The 23,171-nt window shown below is 38.9% G+C and overlaps 5 protein-coding genes across 8 annotated transcripts; 2 read left to right on the top strand and 3 right to left on the bottom strand.

Annotated features, from left to right (window-relative positions):
• The first annotated feature begins 1,072 nt into the window (after nucleotides 1–1,072).
• LOC122778627 lies at nucleotides 1,073–4,903 on the top strand. The gene is made up of 6 exons (XM_044040688.1): nucleotides 1,073–1,146; nucleotides 1,237–1,569; nucleotides 1,662–2,009; nucleotides 2,332–2,442; nucleotides 4,222–4,286; nucleotides 4,702–4,903. Exons 1-6 carry the CDS (start codon nucleotides 1,104–1,106, stop codon nucleotides 4,825–4,827), a joined length of 1,026 nt encoding a protein of 341 aa, XP_043896623.1. The 5' UTR covers nucleotides 1,073–1,103; the 3' UTR covers nucleotides 4,828–4,903.
• A 338-nt stretch (nucleotides 4,904–5,241) lies between these two features.
• Nucleotides 5,242–7,931, top strand: LOC122778220. 4 transcript variants are annotated; one of them, XM_044039856.1, is made up of 5 exons: nucleotides 5,242–5,615; nucleotides 5,701–6,033; nucleotides 6,126–6,473; nucleotides 6,792–6,886; nucleotides 7,142–7,203. In XM_044039856.1, the coding sequence occupies exons 1-5, from the start codon at nucleotides 5,573–5,575 to the stop codon at nucleotides 7,142–7,144; spliced, it is 822 nt and encodes a 273-aa protein (XP_043895791.1). In that variant the 5' UTR covers nucleotides 5,242–5,572; the 3' UTR covers nucleotides 7,145–7,203. The 4 variants fall into 4 exon arrangements, with proteins under 4 accessions (XP_043895791.1, XP_043895793.1, XP_043895792.1 ...); XM_044039858.1 differs by lacking the exon at nucleotides 6,792–6,886 and having other exon boundaries at nucleotides 7,142–7,931; XM_044039857.1 differs by having other exon boundaries at nucleotides 6,126–6,449; nucleotides 6,792–7,210.
• A 267-nt stretch (nucleotides 7,932–8,198) lies between these two features.
• On the bottom strand, nucleotides 8,199–10,780 carry LOC122778235. Its single transcript, XM_044039889.1, has 7 exons — nucleotides 10,699–10,780; nucleotides 10,252–10,516; nucleotides 9,779–10,084; nucleotides 9,342–9,692; nucleotides 9,132–9,251; nucleotides 8,989–9,035; nucleotides 8,199–8,907 (listed from the first exon to the last, which is right to left on the bottom strand). Exons 2-7 carry the CDS (start codon nucleotides 10,292–10,294, stop codon nucleotides 8,761–8,763), a joined length of 1,014 nt encoding a protein of 337 aa, XP_043895824.1. The 5' UTR covers nucleotides 10,295–10,516; nucleotides 10,699–10,780; the 3' UTR covers nucleotides 8,199–8,760.
• A 1,767-nt stretch (nucleotides 10,781–12,547) lies between these two features.
• On the bottom strand, nucleotides 12,548–15,020 carry LOC122778765. The gene is made up of 6 exons (XM_044040862.1): nucleotides 14,879–15,020; nucleotides 14,447–14,776; nucleotides 13,987–14,346; nucleotides 13,749–13,862; nucleotides 13,186–13,223; nucleotides 12,548–13,071 (listed from the first exon to the last, which is right to left on the bottom strand). The coding sequence occupies exons 1-6, from the start codon at nucleotides 14,919–14,921 to the stop codon at nucleotides 12,937–12,939; spliced, it is 1,020 nt and encodes a 339-aa protein (XP_043896797.1). The 5' UTR covers nucleotides 14,922–15,020; the 3' UTR covers nucleotides 12,548–12,936.
• Nucleotides 15,021–17,486: 2,466 nt separating this feature from the next.
• On the bottom strand, nucleotides 17,487–21,284 carry LOC122778763. Its single transcript, XM_044040859.1, has 6 exons — nucleotides 20,937–21,284; nucleotides 20,500–20,835; nucleotides 20,041–20,400; nucleotides 19,803–19,922; nucleotides 19,239–19,276; nucleotides 17,487–19,120 (listed from the first exon to the last, which is right to left on the bottom strand). The coding sequence occupies exons 1-6, from the start codon at nucleotides 20,977–20,979 to the stop codon at nucleotides 18,986–18,988; spliced, it is 1,032 nt and encodes a 343-aa protein (XP_043896794.1). The 5' UTR covers nucleotides 20,980–21,284; the 3' UTR covers nucleotides 17,487–18,985.
• Nucleotides 21,285–23,171: the final 1,887 nt, after the last annotated feature.

The raw sequence follows: 23,171 nt of genomic DNA, 5'->3' as shown, positions 1-23,171 counted from the left end.
CTTAACCTCAGTCCTATCGTGATCCCTAACCCTCAACTCAACCTCATCGTCCGACTGCTCTGCACTGAACATCTAAATGCAGCGCCAGTGGGTTTACATCGAAGTCTATTGAGAACCCGGTGTGTCTCTTTCAGACGTGGAAGAGATTTCCAAGTACCTAGTTGGAAGAAATTTTGCCATAGGATTCCAAGATTGCTGCCAACTCACATCGGCAATAAAAAGGCTCTCTTACTTTTACTTTACTCTACACCAAGTTAGTCATACATAGAACGGTTTTATTTTTATCTGTGGACACGTTTGTGTGCAAAATACCACATGAAGTGTTATCGTCTGTTGCCATGGTCACTTCCAAACTGGAAACCTACGTTCATTTTTATATACAGTTTAGAAGAGTACAGTATAAGACATTAGAAAAAAAGTCAAAAGATCACCACAATTATTAGGATTCATCTTTTAGATTTTGGTATACCCATTGTAGCCCGAGGGGCAATTTAATTAGAAATATATTGAATGAATTATAGAACTGAACAGAATAGAAAAAGAATAGAATGACTTTATTGCACAATATTGCACAATAGTCTGATACAGTGCAAAGGATTCAATGTCATCTCTCACACAACAGGAAGAATAAAACATGAAAAGGACACATTAAAAAACAGTGATACTTACTTTGGTTTATCAGTCTGAGGGCCCATGTGTAAAAACAGTTTTTTCCACCGAGGCCTCTCAGTTACCCACAGTGTCTATGGTATGGTATGTAGATCACCACCACTCTGTGCTTTAACCCACATCCCCAGGTGATTACATCTAAACATGTCCTTTACTTATCGAGTTTCGGCAGACAAAACAGACAAAAGCTGAACAAACTTTTGGCAAAATACAAAAAAAGGAAAAAAAACGAAAAGAAAACGAACAAACAATAAAAGCGCCAGTGGAACAGTAAATGAGCCAAGATGCAAACACAGTAAAACAGGAAGTGTAACGTCAGCCAATCACCACAATTTCCACTACTGTATTCACACGTAGATAAAAATGTGAAAAAAAAACCCTGTCCCTTTAAGGTGGGACGACATCAGTCGAGAAAAGACTGCAAATGTACAACAATGATGGAAGGATTCGCTGCTTTGATTCTTCTGACTACATTGTGTGAGTGTCACAATTCTAATTTACTTTTTATTTTTTTATTTTTAACCCTGTCATGTTGTAACTCTCTGTTTATCTGTTGTTCCCCTTTAGCTCTAACTCAAACTGCAGAGGTTCCTCAGCAAATGTCTTTAGCCATGGCTGAAGTTGGCGCTGACTTGAACTTGACATGTCGAGTCTCCACTGCAGAGCTCATTTTGTTTTTCTGGTATAAGGTGAAATTTGGATATATGATCCAAAATGTTGCTAAAGGAGCTGGACTTGTTGGGCAGTTTAACAACCCGAGATTCAAAATCATAAGAAACGGTGATCTATACACACTTACCATAGGAAATGTAAGCAAAGAAGATGAAGCAACATACTACTGTCAATCAGGAGAGCCCTACATGGTTCCATCATTTCAAGGCACAATTCTGGTGGTGAATGGTAATTAATAAATGCTGGTTTTATCTTCTTATATCCATAACATGATATACACAATTATTTACAGTGAATTCCCTCTTTTGTGAACCGCACAGATCATAAAAATCTGGAGAAACAAGTCTATGTGAAACAAAGTCCAGAGTCAGAGTCCGTGGACGTGGGACACTCGGTCACTCTCGAGTGTTCACTCCTCTCCACGGACAAAGAAAATGCAGTCCAGTGTCCAGGCGAACACAACGTGCACTGGTTCAAAAACGGATCAGGAGGATCAAACCCTGGCGTCCTCTACACAAGCAGCAGCAGGAGGAATGAACGAGAGGAGAAGACATGCATCTACAGTCTGTCCAAAACAATCCAGAACTCTGCTGACACTGGGAATTACTACTGCGCTGTGGTCACATGTGGACGGATTCTGTTTGGTGAGGGAACCAAAGTGGACACAAGTAAGTTTTTAAAGTGTAATCTTATCATATTCTGCAGAATATAGATCTGATTCAGTGATTCATTGAGCTAAAATAAATGTAGCAGGAGATTGAAACATTTTTAAAATTTGGGGAGTGTAATTTACATGGATTATATTTAAATTATTAACTTTAAAATTTGGATTATTTGTATTGCCCTTTTCCTAAAATCTAAACAATCTAGTAAAGTTCAGTCCTTATATCTAAAAGACAACCAAAGGCAAAGTAGACGAACACTGTCGATATGAAATGTACTTTCACGTTTCACTTAGATTCTCTTCGAAATGTTGTTTTGTTTCTCCAGAACTGTCACCAGTGGTCATTGTGCCCTGGACACTGATGTCCTGCTGTGTCCTTGTGATTGCTGCTCTAATTCTCTGCAGAAAGAGAAAGCCTGTCTGTGCACACTGCAAAGGTATCAAGGGCATTCATTCATCAAGCAAGCACGTTTTTAATGCAGTGTGATTTATTTATGTATGCCTTATCACATCAATGGGTTCACATTTAATCTGCATCTGCATGACTGTTTGAATAATGGAAATACAGTGTAGTGTCTGTCCAGCAGTGTTTAGCACACTTTTACTGAGAATGTGTTGTTTGCATTGTTTGCTATGAATTGGGTCAAAAATCTATACATTTGTACACAATCATTTGAATATTTTCTTATTGCAGATTTACTGCAGCAAAAATGCTGAAAAATATTCAAATTGTACAATAATTTAATTATTTATGTCTTCATTTGGCCGTCTTTTGCTTCAACACATTCTCTTCAACAAAACAATGTTAAAATAAAGCCAGTTCTCTCTCGTCAGGCAACAAGCTGAATTACAGCTACTGTAGCAGCCAGCTCTGATAGGAATAGATTTATATGCTTTTTATCCTGTTGTGTTTTTTAAGAGCAGTATTTTCCACACTTTTTTATGGGGCACCACTTTTACACAGCGCGATCGAATTCAAAATATGATCGCGATCATTTACATGAGACCTTTTATGTAAACTATAAGGCTTTTTAGTGTATTTACAGGCATTTTGTAAGACTAGCAACATGATTGTTGTGTAATTTAACAAATCTTAAGTGAAGATCTGCAATTTTTATGCAGCAAACCCAAGCCATCGACCTGTTTCCTTGACTTCAAAAGACATTAGATTCACTGAGCTTCATTTCCTGGAGACTTACTCTCACCTTACGCACATGAAAACACATCTTCACCTTGAAATGTAATAATGTAGGTTATGTTAGGCTTGTTCTATTGCAGATAGACATTGTACATTTACTTCATTCATTTGTTAAATGTGTGCAATAAGTTAAGAGTTTTTGAAACAGACGTTTTGTTGTGAATGAATACAAACAACCTTTTCCTGTTCTATTACACAATACAATACATCATAAATTAAATAGTCATAATCACTGTATCGTCATACCATCGTTATCATGGACAAAATTGTATAGGAGTGGAGTCGTGTGGAGTCTTTTTTTTGGTGCTGTGTAAATATGATTATTACCTGGAACACACACACACACACACACACACACGTTTGTGTTTCATTCCCTCATAGACCTAAAGGATTCCTCAGTCCCTTACCCTCACCTTAACCATCACAACTAAATGCCTAAACCTAACCTTTACCCTTACCTTAACCAATACCATAAAACCAAGTTTTAACCCCCAGAAAGCCCTTTAAAAAAGTTAGGACCAGCCAAAACATCCCCCACCCTATGAGGACCTCACTTTCTGGTTCTCACAGAGCCACAAATACAGGAAGACACACTTGCACACTAGAGCTGCCACAGCCACCATCTGACCCTGTTCTGCTCTTAAATCTGCAAATGAGCACATTTTAAAGACACAAAATGGCAGAGTGATGGGTTTCACAGGGACGATCTGACACTGACCAGTATACAACTGTGCACATGGTGTGTTTTGGGGCCTACGGTCACTGTGTTTCTGAACGCTCAGTGATTTTATTGACCAGCGCCTCCCAAACTTTCTACACGGGCAGTCGTTCTTCTTAAAGACGACAACCCAGTGTTTCCAAATGTAGGATGGGGAGTGTGGAGTGTGAAGATGCAGCTGGTGGAACCGTTGTTACGTGTTGGAGAAAGTGTTAAAATTGTGACATCTTGTGGCGTCATTGTTGTACAACGTGTTGCTCACGCTTAAAACTGTTGTGTTTTATTTTATTTTATGAACAGGAGACATAACTGCGTCCAACCGCGTTTGCGATGTCAGATCGTCTGAGGATCAACCAAATTATGGGGTAAATATTCAATGAATGCGATTAAAGAGTGGGTTTGCAACAATGGAACACTTATGGTTGTGTTTGGCTTTGGTGAAAAACAGATTAAGTAGACTTAACTCATTTATTTTATTTAACCTGGAATAAAACTCAAAAAAATCAAGAGTCCTGGACAAGACAGGAATAAACGCTAGATACAACATAATCAATACAGTGTAATATATGTATATATATCTATATACATATATGTATATAGATATATATACATACACACATATATGTACATAAAATGTACTTAAAATATACAAAATGCATATTTGTACATATGTTTGAAGTGACACAGGGATCCGTGTTTCGTCTTTTTAATGTTTAGTGTAAAAATGTTTACATGTGGTGCCTCAGTTTTCATGTCTAACCTTTAATTGTTGTATCGCAGGATGGTGACGCAGTGGAAGTGAACTACGCAGCGCTGGATTTCACTTCGAGAAAAGCAAAAAGATGGAAGAATAACAGAGATCTCCCGCAGGATTGTATATACTCTGGCATGAGAGACGATCAGTGAAGTGTAGAAAACAGTGACACGTCAGATTATTTTGTTGGAGCATAATCATTTCTGTTTAAATGAATGAAAAAAGCGACTTGATTTTTGTTGGAATCTCATTGTTCATTATTCAGCAGATCATGGATGTGTCCTATTTCAACCGAGAATATTTATTTCACAAGTGATTTCTACTAATGACCTCTAACATATGATGTTAAAAAAAAGTAAATAACCTTTCTAGTCATTAAAAAAAAGTGAAAAACAATGTTAGATGTTGTTTATACTTAGGGATGACGGATAAGGTGTAATGTAAAAAGTGCTGCGTTTAGACGACGTGGTTATTTTGCGTTTCCATTAGCGATGGTACCTGGTACCTTCTTTAGTACCTGCTCTCCATGTGAGCTGAGGCGATACTATACGTGACGTCGCCAGACTGCCGGCCACGGATTGGTCAGAGTGCTGTCACAGGAAGAGGCATGAGCAAGACTTCCACCAAGATTACAGAAGATTACATTAACATCCTTTACTTTTTGAGTTCAGCAGACAAAAACGAACACAAGCTGAACAAACTTTTGGCAGAACACAAAAAAATACAGAACAAAACAAAAAAGAACAAGACAAACAATAATGCACCAGTGGAAATCTCTAATAGTAAATGAGACAAGATGCAAACCCAGTCAAACAGGAAGTGTAACGTCAGCCAATCACCCACAACTGTTTTCATACTCGACGACATCAGTCGAGAAAAGGCTGCAAATGTAAAACAATGATGGAAGGATTCGCTGCTTTCATTCTTCTGACTGCATTGTGTGAGTGTCACAATTCTAATTTACTTTCTTTTTTTTAAAATCCTGTCACGTTGTAACTCTCTGTTTATCTGTTGTTCCCCTTTAGCTTTGACTCAAACTGCAGAGGTTCCTCAGCAAATGTCTTTGGCCATGGCTGAAGTTGGCGCTGACTTGAACTTGACATGTCGAGTCTCCACTGCAGAGCTCATTTTGTTTTTCTGGTATAAGGTGAAATTTGGATATATGATCCAAACTGTTGCTAAAGGAGCTGGACTTGTTGGGCAGTTTAACAACCCGAGATTCAAAATCATAAGAAACGGTGATCTATACACACTTACCATAGGAAATGTAAGCAAAGAAGATGAAGCAACATACTACTGTCAATCAGGAGAGCCCTACATGGTTCCATCATTTCAAGGCACAATTCTGGTGGTGAATGGTAATTAATAAATGCTGGTTTTATCTTCTTATATCCATAACATGATATACACAATTATTTACAGTGAATTCCCTCTTTTGTGAACCGCACAGATCATAAAAATCTGGAGAAACAAGTCTATGTGAAACAAAGACCGGAGTCAGAGTCCGTGGACGTGGGACACTCGGTCACTCTCGAGTGTTCACTCCTCTCCACGGACAAAGAAAACGCAGTCCAGTGTCCAGGCGAACACAACGTGCACTGGTTCAAAAGCGGATCAGGAGGATCAAACCCTGGCGTCCTCTACACAAACAGCAGCAGGAGGAATGGACGAGAGGAGAAGACGTGCATCTACAGTCTGTCCAAAACAATCCAGAACTCTGCTGACACTGGGAATTACTACTGCGCTGTGGTCACATGTGGACGGATTCTGTTTGGTGAGGGAACCAAAGTGGACACAAGTAAGTTTTTAAATTGTAATCTTATCATATTCTGCAGAATATAGATCTGATTCAGTGATGAAATTCATTTGTTCATCACTTTCTCATGTTCAAGTGTCTTAGAGATTCCTAGAGAGAGATTATATGCTTAATTATGATCTATTTTCATTCAAATGTAAAATAATGGCATGTCAATAATGTTTAGAAGCAACGTATTTGGTTAATTAGGCTTCATTAGACATTTTTAAAATTTAAAAAGATCACAAATGGGAGGAACTGTGGGTAATTTACATGGATTATGATTAAATTATTGACTTTTGAAAATGTTGTTTCCTCCAGAACCAGAACTGTTACCACTGGTCATTGTGCTCTGGACACTGATGTCCTGCTTTGTCCTTGTGATTGCAGTTCTTGTTCTCTGCAGAGAAAATAAGGTATAGAGGTCATTTATTCATCAAGCAAGTTGTTAATGGCAGTTTTTAATCGTCATTTATTACAGTTTTGAAGTATGATTTATGCTTTATCACACAATACCACAATAGGTTCACGTTTAATCTGCATCTACATGACTGTATGTTACTTATTTTGTCTCAGAGAATAATGGCTATATGATCATTGCCTGAGCCCTTTTATGTAAACGATAACATTCCCTCTGTCTTTCCTCGCCACTCATCTGTGCTTCATTTCAGTGACTGCATCCCTGCGCTGTGAGTGGAGAGAGAGAGGAGGCGTCATCGCTGGGAGGGAAGTTTAAAAAGGAGAAGAGAGAGATCGGGCAGGAGAATGGCTCAAAATGTCTTCGATTTTTCTTCTCAGTTGGTTGGAGGCTACCGGAAGTCCTATGATTTGAGTTTAGTTCATTTCATCTATTTTTCTTTTTGGGGATGCGCTGGGTCCAGACGCTACCCACCTTTTGCTACTTTTGCCGGGATCTCCAATCTTTTTCTTTTGTTCACTTTGTGGCTGAAATGATGAGCTTATTAAAAAATAAATATGAGTTATTAATTGGGTCATTTGGTGGCGTCCTTTTATGTTCGCTCTCCTATTGAGCCATTGTATTCTTTAAGGTGAGGCCGTAACAGTAGCAAATTTGTAATTTAGACAACATTATTGTTGTGTAATTTAACAAAATCTTAAGTGAAGAGCTGAGACAAAAATTTTTTTTTTTACAATTTCATGTAGCAACCCAGCCCATCAACCCGTTTCCTTGACTTCAAAGGACATTACGTTCCCTTTGATTCATTTCCTGGAGACTTACTCTCACACACATCTACTACTGGCCTAACGTCAGCCTATAACCTTCATTTGACCTAAATAAAGACATACAACATGTCTTCACCTTAAAATGTAAAAATGTAGGCTTGTTTTTCCAAAGAGACAGAAATATTGCAGATAAACATTAATTGCAGTGTTGAAATTGTGACATCTGGTGGTGCCATTGTTGTATAACTTTTAATATAGTGGAGTGGCTCAGTGGTTAAGACCGGTACCCTGTGTGCGAAAGACATCATGGTCACAATGGTCGCAAGTTCGAATTGATTGTTCTCAATTCCATTGTAAGTCGCTTTGGATAAAAGCGTCTGCTAAATGACATGTAATGTAATGTAATAGTACACAAGTTGAGTTGTTGTTGCTCACACTCAACTGTTGTGTTTTATTTTATGAACAGGAGACATAACTGCCTCCAACCACGCTCGGCATGTCAGGTCACCCTGAGGATCAAGCAAATTATGGGTGAAAAATAGATGAACTCAACTTAACCTTTATTCAACTGGGAATAAAACTCACTGATATGACAAGACAGGCAGCAGTACATATATAGGTTACCACACAGATACAACCTCTCCAAGCATACAACATACTCAATACGATGTAAAAATATATATATACATGAAATTATTTTAGAATCTCTGTTCAATTTTAAATTAAAAGCAGGTTTAATTGATTGTTTTATGGATCAGTTCTGAGTTTACGAACCTTTAATCTGCTTTAATCTTAATACCTTGAAGTATTTAGTGGTACATGATTCATGAATGATTACCTCACAAGTTGTTGCTTTGATTGTTAACATAACTCCCCACACACACGTTTCCTTTTAACACATGACATTGTCATGGTTTTTGGCATAGACACTGTACAAGACACTGTAGTACACATACACACACACACACACACAGACACACTTAGATTAAAACTAAACTTACAGTATATGATCCCAGTAGGTAAAAGTTATCTAACGTATTCCTTTCCATACATTATATATATGTATTTACCTCACATTGCGCACACAATATTACATTTACATCAATTAGCTTGAACCAGCTGTGTTTTGATGATTGTAGATTATTGTGGAGTAGATACTTTCGTTTTCTGCTGATTTCGCGTCTCTCATCTCTGCTTTGGTGGCGTTCCTTGTGAAGGCAGGTGCAGAATAAATCAACGAATCCTCATCTGTCTGGAGAGACATTACAGAGAAATGTAAGATGGCAGATGTCAATAAATAACCTAAAGTATGCAAATGTCCTCTTAATTTTACCTGCTGAAAACCACTGGCCGCTGCATTTGGTTGCAAAAGAACAGCAGCTGTATTTTATTAACACAAACACACACGGTTACACATTGATGTGAATCGAGCTTTGCCAAAATAAAATCCATCAATATCAGAATGACTTTACTGACCGTGAGTCTTTTTCTTCAGATTCTTGATTGACACGACGAGACAGACTATAAGAACCAGACTTACAGCCAGAGCAGCACATAACAGAGCGATTACTGTGTTGTTCTTCAGCAAACAGCTTCCTAATGACACAAAATAAAAAAAGTAAGTGCCCCTGATCAAACACTGAACTATACAAATGTTTCCGTTGAGTATCCATTTGATGCAGATACCTTCATTGTTGATTTTTGATGTGTTTCCAGGAAGTACCTCTCCACGCGTGTCATCAGCACAGTGATACGTCCAAGCATCAGAGGAGCTCAAGTTCCTCCAGAGGCTGCAGAGACATTTCTCTGTGGACAGTTTCTTGTCGGGATTCTGGTCCTCTTCATAAACGCTGCATCCATGAGTGTAATTAAAACACAGAGGAGATTGATGTGGTCCAACTCTCAAACAGCACACACACTTTTCCTCTGGACAGATCCTGTTCTTATTGTGATAGAGGACTGAACAATGGGGAGACACAGAGTCTTTTGGAGGGACCGGATCGTTTGCAGGAGCTGCTGTTGTATCAGGATTCGGTCCTGTGAAATAATAAAAAAAAAAACGGTACATCATTGTACAAAATGTCTTTAAAACAAAGATATTTTGAATCTGTTCCAGTATTTACCTTTAACTGTGAGGACTATTGTTTCTAGAAATTCCAGTGCTCGTTGATTAAGTTTCACGCAATAGTAAACTGCACTATCACTTAGCTGTGCAGTTTTAATACGCAGAACAAATAATTCATTTTCTTCCTTGGCTGTAATGCGAGGATCAGTGTTAAAACTGAATGTTTTTCCTACAACTTCAGGAAAGTTTCCAGAAATAAGCCTGATCCAGAAAATAGTTCCACTGGTCCTGCGATCGCACGTCATGTTCACATGACCTCCAACATGAACTGTTCTTGTTGCAGATTTCCGATTGTCTGTGCATCCTGAAAAAAACGAAACGAAATAAAACATCAATCAGACCAGCAAACATATATATATATATATATCATCGTCTATACGACTGCAAAAAGGGAGATGATCGATGATGTGAGAGAGAATATTGATACACAACAGACTTTAGAGCAAATAAGATCTTTCCTCTTGTACTTACGGCCGACTGTGAGCATCAGCACCAGACACAATATGATCAGCATTTTCTGGTTATTCCACTCGAGATTGGTGATAAACAGACATCAGTGATTCAAAATGATTCTTGAAAACTTGATCATATGGGAGGAAACAAACCAGAGTCGTCTGATTGGCCTTTCAGTACGTTGGTGTTTCAGTGACGTGCCCCAGTGTGACATTCAGCTTGTGTGACATCTTTGTTCTGTGGGTTGAGGTTTCAGTTCTAGACTGGGTGAGTTCTGATGCCTCTGCGAAGAAAGGAAACAAAAACAAATGATTTTCTTTTAACCTCATGACACAAACAAATGACAGGATTTACAGTGAATTGTTTTGTTCAGTAGCTGCTTCATCATTTCAGATGCTCTTCAGGTGTTCTTGGATGTGATGGTGTATCTGTAAACACAAAGGCAATTGAAATTTAAATTCAAACCTGCATCATCTGCAGAAAACACTCTGGTGTCCACACAGAAAAGGAACCAAATGCAAATAATCCATTTCTTTGTCCTTTTGAAACTCTCAACCCAGTCCAGAACAAATCTAAACGTGGAAAGGAGGAAAGGAAGCAAATAACAACAATGATAAAGATAGCAAGAGAGAGGTGGGACTATGACATCATCATTTTCTCAAAATAGCATATTGACTGTCTGCATGAGAACGCAAGGCTGGCTTTCTTTGATTTTTCCCACTCTGGGACCCAATTCCCCCCCAAAAAGTAGCATTTAGGACTCTAAACACACAGTCTCCACGTGGATGAAACACTGCTATGATTAAAAAAGAAAACCTTCAGACTTAGATTTTGTGTGGAAATTCACTCTTACATTCATAGTCTACAGTGTCCAATTAAAGGTAGGGTTGGAGAGAGCAGGCTACATTTTCAATTCAAAAGTCCGCCTCCAGAGCACCGGAACACGCAACGAGCACTATCGGCAACATCGGTAAATTTCGGTACTTTTTGGTGATGCTAACTTTTTCGAAATTGACAATGTGATGATAAAAAACAACAAATACTAAGACAAAGTGAACCTACCTGTCCAGTAGAAACGGAGCCACCATGGCATCACTTTGCAGCCTTTTCTGGGCTTGAGTTGTCGCCACTGTTCAAACGCAGCACCGATGTTCAGTCTGGTCTTGGATCGCTCGGCATCTGAAGTTCTTTTTGGCAGTAGCTTTCCCAAAAAACGTCTTTGGTTTTCAACCAACACCTTTTCTGCAATAATGGTGCTCATTGGTTTTAGCAAGCTAGCATAAGCTCTGGCGTTGAGTTTGCTTCATTATTAGGCCACACTGCTGTCGCAACAGTGAAAGAAATTTCATGATGGGGAATTTGGGGAACATCAACCTCTGATATGAAAAGTGAAAACAATAAAGCTGCAGCCAACAATTCAAATGAATAAGTGGAAACTCTTAAAGTCTCTGTGGTGCTGAGGTTGAATGGCCTCTTTCTGTGTGTGTGTGTGGTCTGAGGAAACATTTGAATTTAAATCCATTTTTGCAAAGTGAAAGCAGACCACAAGCAAACAGGTCAAACCTATTTCATCATCCACAAGACACGTGGGTTGCATCTTTAACACATTACAATGTCACTGTACTTGACACCGCACAGACACAAACTCTGAACATGTGTGTAATATGTGTGGCATTAAAACAAAAGCCCTGCATTAAATGTCACCGCAAAAGGCTGCTCACATCTGACACACAAACACAGTCTCAGTCATTAGCGACAAACAAATGATGCATGGAAACTTAAACACTGCTGTGGCTGGGCTTTCACACTGAGGTGTGAAGCATAAATGGCTCGACCACTTTTTGTTCTCATGTCAGGAAGCTGCTCAAGTATAGATAGTAGACATCACTAATTCACTCTGTGATGCTGGTTGTAGCGACTCGGCAGCATCAGCAAACATCACTGCAAAACTTTCCCGCATAACATTCTGTCCGTCACACACAAAACACTCATGAAAATGCAACTTTCAGCAACAATGACTTGTGTACATATGCAGCATCTTATAAAGTAGCTACAGTGTGTCGGTCATATCAAGGTGTGCGCAAACTTTATTCTAACTGCCAAAACAAACGGGAAGATTTGGTATATTTGTCACGCTCATAAAGTAGATTCAATATTTCATAAAGATTGTTTCGGTGTATGTCGGCTGTTATGGCAAGTGTTGGTAAATCTAAAGTTTCACAAATAACAGATCCCACCAACAGTTTGGTCAAAGGAAGCTTGTTTTATTTTATTTAACAGAAACAACACATTTATTGTATCATACATCCAAACGCCAAATAAAAATACAGTCACTGACTTGAGGCCAACAGTGAATATTTATATTAAAGCATAAGAAGAGAAACAAATATACACAGGTTTGCACAGCCTTTACTGATTTATTTGGGTTTTATTTCTATTTAGTTTGGGGGTTACAGCCTCTCGTGCTCCCATCATCATTGGACCACAGTTGCCTTTACTCCCCCACAACGTCCCCATCAACTCCTCTTTCAGGCCTTCAGCCTATTTCTCAAGCTCCTCGTGTCACTTCTTCTTGATGTTCCTGTTGCTTGAGATGGAGACGTCCATCACCACTGCTGTTCATCAACAACCTTGATGTCTGTCTATAATGACCTTAGCAAGTTGTCCTCATATACTGTATACACACACACAAAACAGTTTGAATTACTGTCTTGGAGAAGCCCTGACTTTACTGTAGACCGTCTCTTCTTCTGCTGCGTTTCCATTCCCTCTCTCTGCTTTGCCAGCGTTCCTCCTCGTGAAGGTCGGCGCAGAATAAACCAAATAGTTCTCATCTCTCTGAGGAAACAGGAAAGCATGTGTTATGGAGGGAGCAGATACTAACTTTTACATGCAAAATAAATCAATGAAATAAAATTGATAGTTTTCCAATCATTTCCTCATAAACCTCACCTTCTGAGTTTGCTGGTTTCTGCCGACAGCTACGGTCTCTGTCGGTGTATGAGAAAGAAATAGAGATGAAATATTAAATAATTAATTAACACACTTTTAATGTTATTCTGTTATGTTGAAAAAAGTAAATAAAGCAAACCATGTTCTACTTAAAATAACAGACACTCAAAACAATGAAGTCTTAAAATATTAAGAATATGTATGAATAGAAGGGTCACGTCAGGAACCGGAGCTAATCTAAACCCTGGACGTGTTGCCAGTCCATCGCAGGGCCATAAACAATATCGTACAGAATTGTATTTTATTTATAATCACCAGAGCATTTCTAATGTTCCTTTTGTATACAGTGAATGACAAAGCATCTGTGAAATATGTGTTTTGATTCCACAACATCCTTAATCTTTAAAATATGCAACGGGGACAGTAACTATGGAAGAAGACAGCAGTCTAACAAAGTATTTCTGAAGCAACAGTTTGCAAAGATACATTGGAAAATTACTTATTATATTATACATGGTTTGATTAAAAACATAACATGGATGTAACGCCAAAATGACCTTTACCTTTGCAACAATCACAGCTTTTCATCTTGATGAAATAAATGAGGAATGCAATAACAATCAGACTCAAAGTCAGTGTAGCACATAACAGGAGCAGGGTTGGAGATGCACACGGTGCTGAAATTAAACAAGAAGCAAAGAATGAAGGATATTTAAGGTCAGGTATGATTTTAAAAACTCTGCAAAACACAAATGCTTAATGAATTTTTCATAAACGTATCCATCCATTCTCCGCAGTTACCTTCATCGTCCAGTTTTGTTCCACGTCCAAATAAAATCTGTGCACATGTGGAAACAGCACAGTAGTAAATCCCAGCATCAGAGGAGTTGACATTCTTACAGAAGTTGTAGACACATTTTGGGGGAGAGAGAGCTTCATTGCCATTTTCACATTTATGTCTGCCGTCTCCATGAGTGGAAATTAATCTGGGATTAGACCCATCGGAGTCAGCTCTGAACCAGTGCACTCTGTGATATTCTGGACACGTTTGGCTCTCAGTGCTGTCGGACAGGACTGAACACTGCAGTGTCACTGGGTCTCCTGGATTGACGGGATGAGATGGAGGAACTTGATCGACTGCAGTGATATCGTCACCTGGTTCTGGGATTTAAAAAAAACACAGAATAAACAAGCTTTAGTTATTGTAATCAAAAGATATTACATGTCTAACAATTATAAAATGAATGTGTTTGTAATGTACCTTTAATACTGAGGAAAGTTCCTTTTAAAAACTTCATGGTAAAAGGGTCAGCTACACTTAAGCAGTAGTAAACTCCAGTATCATTGAATCCTGTTTCCTTAATATGCAGAAGAAAAACTCCAGGCTCTTGTTTAAGAGTAAAGTGAGGATTCTGAATAACTTTATCATAGTCAAAGTTAAACGTTCCTCCCAAGACTTCAGGCATGTTTCCAGAAATTAGTCTAATCCAAAATATTGTGTGAGTCTCCGACGTCTGACGGTCACACTTCAACGTCACATCTTCTCCAACAGCAGCAGTCTTTGTCTCAAAGTTCAGACCTAATGTGTGATCTAAGCATAATATCAAACACAGCAGTGATTAACAACAATGACTTCATTGATGTAAATGTAATAAAAAAAACACTGTATTTAAAAGAAAAGGAGATTACTTACACTTCACGATGAGCAGCAACAGAAAATAGAAAATGATCTGCATTTTCCTGTTAACGCACTAAAGACGACACTTAATAGATGTCATTATAAGACGATTCACCTCAATATAACTCTAAAAAAGTGGGAGGGAACAATGTCCGTGCAATCTGATTGGCCTCTCGTTGTTACAGTGGAAATAATATCAAAAGTCTTTTGCAACACCACCAGCACGCTTGTGTTTCAGGTTTCACAGTGGCTCTTTTATCACCGAGAGTAAACACAGCCAACTGCAGTCATTCAAAGTCATGATAAGTTTAGTTTATTGCTCAAATATTTAAATTTAGACTTGTGGTTTTCAAGTCTCCATTATTGGAGATAAATCTAAACACATGTTGAGTCAATTAAACGCTTCTAGTCTTTATTTTTTGTTTTAATATGACATTAATTTACTTGTTCATTTTAAAACTGACTTTCAGGTTGTCATTATCTGATGTGGTTTAAGCTGTATGGGATGCACAGAAATGCAGCCACGCACGACATTTTAAAAGTTGAGGGTCACGTACATGTGAGATTCTTTTCAGGACAATATTACTTGACAACTTCCAGACTCAAACTGAACATTTGCATGATCGCACAACTATTACTCAGGCTTTAACCGATTTGCTGAACACTTTTTTTGATGCACTTCCCCATATGAGCAGCAGCTCCCTGGTGGACATTAGAGGTATTGCCGATGCACCACAGCCTGACCCCTTCAACCCCTTCCAAGTTGTTTGGAAGGACAAAAATAAAAATAAAAAAAGCAGAATTAAACACACATTTTAATAAGTATTTTTATCTGTAAAGTACAACATATGGCTTCTCAGTTCAATTCAAAAGTCCTTCCCGCCAAAGCCACGCCTCCAGAGCACGGGAACACGCAACAAACACGGATTCACGAGCACTAGGCAGCATCGGTAAATTTCGGTACTTTTTGGTGCCGCTAGCTTTTCGGAATTGACAACGTGATGATAAAAAAACAACACATACTAAGACAAAGTGAACCTTCCTGTCCAGTAGAAACGGAGCCACCATGGCATCACTTTGCAGCCTTTTCTGGGCTTTGAGTTGTCTCCACTGTTCAAACGCAGCACCGATGTTCAGTCTGGTCTTGGATCGCTCTGCATCAGACTTTTTTTGGCAGTAACTTTCCCAAAAACTGTCTTTGGTTTTCAACCAACACCTGTTGTTGGCACCTTTTCTGCAATAATGTAGCAACTGCAACTCTCTCATTGGTTTTAGCAAGCTAGCATTAGGTCTGTCGTTGCCTTTGCTTCATTATTAGGCCACACTGCTGTTCGTGCTGTCGCGATGGTGAAAGAAATGTCATGATGATTTGGGGAACATCAACCCCTGATATGAGAAGTGAAAACAATAAAGCTGCAGCCAACAATTCCAATGAATAAGTTGTTGGGGATCAGCTCATTCAAGATGGAGTCACGTCCATCAGAGGCAGCGACCCCAGAGCCTGCCTACGGATCAACCAAGGATCCAGAGCCAGGTTAGCTCCAAGTAGCTAACATTATAAGGAGGAACCTGAGCCACAGACACCAGAAACACAGTCAACCATCTACTGACCCTGGACCAACAGACAGCACCTCAAAAGGACACTTTTGCATCTTTTAAGGACTTGGTAACGTAACTGGGCCTAGCATAGCATTACACTACTTGGCTAAGCATATATGAAATGTTGTACTGAGCTTACTTGCTCACACAATGTGTTGTTATAATGTCTAGATTTAGGTTAATATGATGTTAGTGATGTCCATGCTTCTTAGCTTTCAGCTCTAGATGTCCATGCTTCTAACCTCTCATCTAACCTGGCATCTCAGTTTACAAAAGTAGTTAACCAAGAAACACAGCAGCCATGCGCTCAAGAAGCCATCTTTGATTCCGCCATCTTGTTGTAGTTTCTTTGTCAACCGCCATCTTGATTTGTAGTTTACCTCTATCTGACTTGACATTTGACCTTCACACACACAGACTCCCTCTTTCTCTCTCTTTCACACACACACTGTATATAGTTAGATTTAGTAGATATTCTTGTTCAAATCTTTGATATATTGGTATATTGCCAACCTCTTCCCTGTAGAATCCTTCAATTCACCTAACTATTGATGTAGTATTGTGATTTATCAATTATTAAGTTAATAATTAATCATAATCCAAATTGGTAGTCGGCTTAATTTATGAGACTGTTTTGGAGGTTATGAATTAATGGTTCATTCAGAACCAATTGTTCTCCTCTGTTTGAGAGGAGTGGTGCCCCGATTTGAGTTTGACTCAACTTTTTTATAAGAAATTAATTATTTCATAATGAATTAATTATTAATATTCTAAATTCATAACCAATCACGCTCCTAATCCCAACAAAGTGGAAACTCTTAAACTCTCTGTGGTGCTGAGGTTGAATATTTGAATTTAAATCCATTTTTGCAAAGTGAAAGCAGACCACAAGCAAACAGGTCAAACCTATTTCATCATCCACAAGACACGTGGGTTGCATCTTTAACACATTACAATATCACTGTACTTGACACCGCACTGACACAAACTGTGTCTGTGTGTGACACAAAAGCCCTGCATTAAATGTCACCATAAAGTAGAATTTGTAATCTGCTTAGTGGAGACCGTCTTGTTTAGGTGTTCAAAAGGCTGCTCACATCTGACAAACACAGTCTCAGTCATTAGTGACAAACAAATGATGCATGGAAACTTAAACACTGCTGTGGCTGGGCTTTCACACTGAGGTGTGAAGCATAAATGGCTCGACCACTTTTTGTTCTCATGTCAGGAAGCTGCTCAAGTATAGATAGTAGACATCACTAATTCACTCTGTCATGCTGGTTAGGTGTATGTCGGCTGTTATTGCAAGTGTTTGTAAATCTAAAGTTTCACAAATAACAGATCCCACTAACAGTTTGGTCAAAGAAAGCTTGTTTTATTTTATTTAACATGCACAACACATTTATTGTATCATACATCCAAACCCTAACTGAAAATACAGTCACTGACTTGAGGCCAACAGTGAATATTAATATTAAAACTTAAGAAGAGAAACAAATGTACACAGGTTTGCACAGCTTTTACTGATTTCTATTTATTTGGACTCTCAGCAAAGTATTTTCCTTTGTTTCCCCAACGCAAGTTTAACCTAATCACAATTCAAATTGTAGCTATTGAGTTACTTAGAAATGAGGTTCTGCCTCCTTAGGACCAAGTTTTGCTCTCCATGAGAACTAGATTGAACTTCATGATGGCAGTAAATATCAAGATAATTTTGAATGTTTGAAAAAACAAATAACTGCAATTAAATGTCTCCCTCACAGACCTCAAATGTCATTGTGGAGATAGAGAGCCTAAAAAAACAGTGAGAGACTATCATGTTGAGACTGTCAATAAGCTGGACTTTGATTAAAAAAAATAAAGAAAACTGAGAAATAAGAATGTGTGTTTAACCAGTATAAAATTCATAGTGCTCATAGACGTCAACCAAGGCAGTTAAACTGCACCACGATGATCCATGGCCTCGTATAATAACAAAGAAAGGAGTAATGCAGTTACCGACTAGACTGTATACCAATTATTTCTAAGGGTATCTAAATAAATTGTGATCAATATCAGGCTTGTGTAAATATATACATACTGTATATACATTTAAAAAATGTCCCCACCTAAGGACGTCTTGCTTCTCCTTCCACAAGCCTGGTAGCCTGAGATTCCGGCACAGTATCTTAGCTGCTCCTAGGATTGTGCTCTTCTGGACAGAGATCTCAGATGTTTGTTCCTAGAATCTGTTGGAGCCACTCTACCAGTTTGGGGGTTACAGCCTCTAGTGCTCCCATCATCATTGGACCACAGTTGCCTTTACTCCCCCACAACTTCCCCATCAACTCCTCTTTCAGGCCTTCAGCCTATTTCTCAAGCTCCTCGTGTCACTTCTTCTTGATGTTCCTGTTGCTTGAGATGGAGACGTCCATCACCACTGCTGTTCATCAACAACCACCATGTCTGTCTATAATGACCTTAGCACGCTCTCTTCATATACTGGATATATACACACACACGCACACACATCAATAGTTTGAATTACTGTCTTGGAGAAGCCCTGACTTTACTGTAGACCGTCTCTTCTTCTGCTGCGTTTCCATTCCCTCTCTCTGCTTTGCCAGCGTTCCTCCTCGTGAAGGTCGGCGCAGAATAAACCAAAGAGTTCTCATCTCTCTGAGGAAACAGGAAAGCATGTGTTATGGAGGGAGCAGATCCTAACTTTTACATGCAAAATAAATCAATAAAATAAAAAAAAAAGATAGTTTTCCAATCATTTCCTCATCAACCTCACCTGCTGAGTTTGCTGGTTTCTGCCGACTGCTACGGTCTCTGTCGGTGTATGAGAAAGAAATAGAGATGAAATATTAAATAATTAATTAACACACTTTTAATGTTATTCTGTTATGTTGAAAAAAGTAAATAAAGCAAACCATGTTCTACTTAAAATAACAGACACTCAAAACAATGAAGTCTTAAAATATTAAGAATATGTATGAATAGAAGGGTCACGTCAGGAACCGGAGCTAATCTAAACCCTGGACGTGTTGCCAGTCCATCGCAGGGCCATAAACAATATCGTACAGAGTTGTATTATATTTATAATCACCAGAGCATTTCTAATGTTCCTTTTGTATACAGCGAATGACAAAGCATCTGTGAAATATGTGTTTTGATTCCACAAGATGCTTGATTTTAAAAAAATGCAACGGGGACAGTAACTATGGAAGAAGACAGCAATCTAACAAAGTATTTCTGAAGCAACAGTTTGCAAAGATACATTGGAAAATTACTTATTATATTATACATGGTTTGATTAAAAACATAACATGGATATAACGTCAAAATGACCTTTTACCTTTGCAACAGTCACAGCTTTTCATCTTGATGAAATAAATGAGGAATGCAATAACAATCAGACTTAAAGTCAGTGTAGCACATAACAGGAGCAGGTTTGGAGATGCACGCGGTGCTGAAACTAAACAAGAAGCAAAGAATGAAGGATATTTAAGGTCAGGTATGATTTTAAAAACTCTGCAAAACACAAATGCTTAATGAATTTTTCATAAACATATCCATCCATTCTCCGCAGTTACCTTCATCGTCCAGTTTTGTTCCACGTCCAAATAAAATCTGTGCACATGTGGAAACGGCACAGTAGTAAATCCCAGCATCAGAGGAGTTGACATTCTCACAGAAGTTGGAGACACATTTTGGGGGAGAGAGAGCTTCAGTGCCATTTTCACATTTACGGCTGCCGTCTCCATGAGTGGAAATTAATCTGGGATTAGACCCATCGGAGTCAGCTCTGAACCAGTGCACTCTGTGATATTCTGGACACGTTTGGCTCTCAGTGCTGTCGGACAGGACTGAACACTGCAGTGTCACTGGGTCTCCTGGATTGACGGGATTAGATGGAGGACCTTGATCGACTGCAGTGATATCGTAATCTGGTTCTGATATTTACAAAACAGAGAAATAAACATGCTTTAGTTATTGTAATCAAAAGATATTACATGTCTAACAATTATAAAAGGAATGTGTTTGTAATGTACCTTTAATACTGAGGAAAGTTCCTTTTAAAAACTTCATGGTAAAAGGTTTAGCTACACTTAAGCAGTAGTAAATTCCAGTATCACTGAATCCTGTTTCATTAATGTGCAGAAGAAAAACTCCAGGCTCTTGTTTAAGAGTAAAGTGAAGATTCTGAATAACTTCATCATAGTCAAAGGAATGTGTTCCACCCAAGACTTCAGGCATGTTTCCAGAAATTAGTCTAATCCAAAATAATTTGGAAAACTGACTCTTCGACGTCTGACGGTCACACTTCAACGTCACATCTTCTCCAACAGCAGCAGTCTTTGTCTCAAAGTTCAGACCTAATGTGGGATCTAAGCATAACATCAAACACAGCAGTGATTAACAACAATGACTTCATTGATGTAAATGTAATAAAAAAACACTGTATTTAAAAGAAAAGGAGATAACTTACACTTCACGATGAGCAGCAACAGAAAATAGAAAATGATCTGCATTTTCCTGTTAACGCACTAAAGACGACACTTAATAGATGTCATTATAAGACGATTCACCTCAATATAACTCTAAAAAAGTGGGAGGGAACAATGTCCGGGCAATCTGATTGGCCTCTCGTTGTTACAGTGGAAATAATATCAAAAGTCTTTTGCAACACCACCAGCACGCTTGTGTTTCAGGTTTCACAGTGGCTCTTTTATCACTGAGAGTAAACACAGCCAACTGCAGTCATTCAAAGTCATGATAAGTTTAGTTTATTGCTCAAATATTTAAATTTAGACTTGTGGTTTTCAAGTCTCCATTATTGGAGATAAATCTAAACACATGAGTCAATTAAACGCTTCTAGTCTTTATTTTTTGTTTTAATATGTCGTTAATTTACTTGTTCATTTTAAAACTGACTTTCAGGTTGTCATTATCTGATGTGGTTTAAGCTGTATGGGATGCACAGAAATGCAGCCACGCATGACATTTTAAAAGTTGAGGGTCACGTACATGTGAGATTCTTTTCAGGACAATATTACTTGACAACTTCCAGACTCAAACTGAACATTTGCATGATCGCACAACTATTACTCAGGCTTTAACAGATTTGCTGAACACTTTTTTGATGCACTTCCCCACATGAGCAGCAGCTCCCTGGTGGACATTAGAAGTATTGCCGATGCACCACAGCCTGGCCCCTTAAACCCCTTCCAAGTTGTTTGGAAGGACAAAAATAAAAAAAGCGGAATTAAACACACATTTTAATAAGTATTTTTATCTGTAAAGTACAACATATGGCTTCTCAGTTCAATTCAAAAGTCCTTCCCGCCAAAGCCACGCCTCCAGAGCACGGGAATACGCAACAAACACGGATTCACGAGCACAAGGCAGCATCGGTAAATTTCGGTACTTTTTGGTGACGCTAGCTTTTCCGAATTGACAACGTGATGATAAAAAAACAACAAATACTAAGACAAAGTGAACCTACCTGTCCAGTAGAAACGGAGCCACCATGGCATCACTTTGCAGCCTTTTCTGGGCTTTGAGTTGTCGCCACTGTTCAAACGCAGCACTGATGTTCAGTCTGGTCTTGGATCTATCTGCATCAGACTTTTTTTGGCAGTAGCTTTCCCAAAAACTGTCTTTGGTTTTCAACCAACACCTGTTGTTGACACCTTTTCTGCAATAATGCAGCAACTGCAACTCTCTCATTGGTTTTAGCAAGGTAGCATAAGCTCTGTTGTTGCCTTTCCTTCATTATTAGGCCACACTGCTGTTCGTGCTGTCGCGATGGTGAAAGAAATTTCATGATGATTTGGGGAACATCAACCCCTGATATGAGAAGTGAAAACAATAAAGCTGCAGCCAGCAATTCCAATGAATAAGTTGTTGGGGATCAGCTCATTCAAGATGGAGTCACGTCCATCTTGGATGGAGAACACATGGCCCCTTTGCTCAAAGACAAAGAGTGTCATAAAACTCAGTCAATAAAGATCCCTTATCTTCCACACATCATTGGGAAACCCACCTCAGTCGTCACTTTGTGACATGTGACCCCATGTAACAGGCAATACAAAAGCCAGGTTTCCCCTCTTCCTTTCTCTTCTCTTCTCCATCTCACCGGAGGACACAGGCTCCTCTGCTCTCCCCTGCTTAACAAGATTCCAGCAGCAAGAGAACCCTCTCTGCTGATCTTCAAGCAGGCCCGCTTACAGCAGCCTGCTATCGTCCCATCAGAGGCAGCGACACCAGAGCCTGCCTAAGGATCAACCAAGGATCCAGAGCCAGGTTAGCTCCAAGTAGCTAACTTTGTAAGGAGGAACCTGAGCCACAGACACCAGAAACACAGTCAACCATCTACCGTCCCTGGACCAACAGACAGCACCTCAAAAGGACACTTTTACATCTTTTAAGGACTTGGTAACGTAACTGGGCCTAGCATAGCATTACACTACTTGGCTAAGCATATATGAAATGTTGTACTGAGCTTACTTGCTCACACAATGTGTTGTTGTAATGTCTAGATTTAGGTTAATATGATGTTAGTGATGTCCATGCTTCTTAGCTTTCAGCTCTAGATGTGCATGCTTCTTACCTCTCATCGAACGTGGCATCTCAGTTTACAAAAGTAGTTAACCAAGAAACACAGCAGCCATGCGGTCAAGAAGCCATCTTTGATTCCGCCATCTTGTTGTAGTTTCTTTGT

This window comes from Solea senegalensis, linkage group LG12, assembly GCF_019176455.1.
Source record: "Solea senegalensis isolate Sse05_10M linkage group LG12, IFAPA_SoseM_1, whole genome shotgun sequence".
Taxonomy (NCBI): Eukaryota; Metazoa; Chordata; class Actinopteri; order Pleuronectiformes; family Soleidae; genus Solea; species Solea senegalensis.
This window is presented reverse-complemented; position numbering and strand designations above follow the sequence as displayed.

Excerpts from the sequence above, each read along its gene's own strand:
- LOC122778627 (XM_044040688.1), top strand. The coding sequence starts at position 1,104 with ATGATGGAAGGATTCGCTGCTTTGATTCTTCTGACTACATTGT. Across the intron at positions 1,570-1,661 it reads CACAATTCTGGTGGTGAATG|ATCATAAAAATCTGGAGAAA; the intron begins GTAATTAATAAA and ends TGAACCGCACAG. Across the intron at positions 2,010-2,331 it reads GGGAACCAAAGTGGACACAA|AACTGTCACCAGTGGTCATT; the intron begins GTAAGTTTTTAA and ends TTGTTTCTCCAG.
- LOC122778220 (XM_044039854.1), top strand. The coding sequence starts at position 5,573 with ATGATGGAAGGATTCGCTGCTTTCATTCTTCTGACTGCATTGT. Across the intron at positions 6,034-6,125 it reads CACAATTCTGGTGGTGAATG|ATCATAAAAATCTGGAGAAA; the intron begins GTAATTAATAAA and ends TGAACCGCACAG. Across the intron at positions 6,474-6,791 it reads GGGAACCAAAGTGGACACAA|AACCAGAACTGTTACCACTG; the intron begins GTAAGTTTTTAA and ends TGTTTCCTCCAG.
- LOC122778235 (XM_044039889.1), bottom strand. The coding sequence starts at position 10,294 with ATGCTGATCATATTGTGTCTGGTGCTGATGCTCACAGTCGGCC. Across the intron at positions 10,085-10,251 it reads GCTGATGCTCACAGTCGGCC|GATGCACAGACAATCGGAAA; the intron begins GTAAGTACAAGA and ends CGTTTTTTTCAG. Across the intron at positions 9,036-9,131 it reads TCTGAAGAAAAAGACTCACG|CTGCTGTTCTTTTGCAACCA; the intron begins GTCAGTAAAGTC and ends AATAAAATACAG.
- LOC122778765 (XM_044040862.1), bottom strand. The coding sequence starts at position 14,921 with ATGCAGATCATTTTCTATTTTCTGTTGCTGCTCATCGTGAAGT. Across the intron at positions 14,347-14,446 it reads AACTTTCCTCAGTATTAAAG|AACCAGGTGACGATATCACT; the intron begins GTACATTACAAA and ends TTTAAATCCCAG. Across the intron at positions 13,072-13,185 it reads GAAACCAGCAAACTCAGAAG|AGAGATGAGAACTATTTGGT; the intron begins GTGAGGTTTATG and ends CTGTTTCCTCAG.
- LOC122778763 (XM_044040859.1), bottom strand. The coding sequence starts at position 20,979 with ATGCAGATCATTTTCTATTTTCTGTTGCTGCTCATCGTGAAGT. Across the intron at positions 19,923-20,040 it reads AACAAAACTGGACGATGAAG|TTTCAGCACCGCGTGCATCT; the intron begins GTAACTGCGGAG and ends CTTCTTGTTTAG. Across the intron at positions 19,277-19,802 it reads AAGCTGTGACTGTTGCAAAG|AGACCGTAGCAGTCGGCAGA; the intron begins GTAAAAGGTCAT and ends ATACACCGACAG.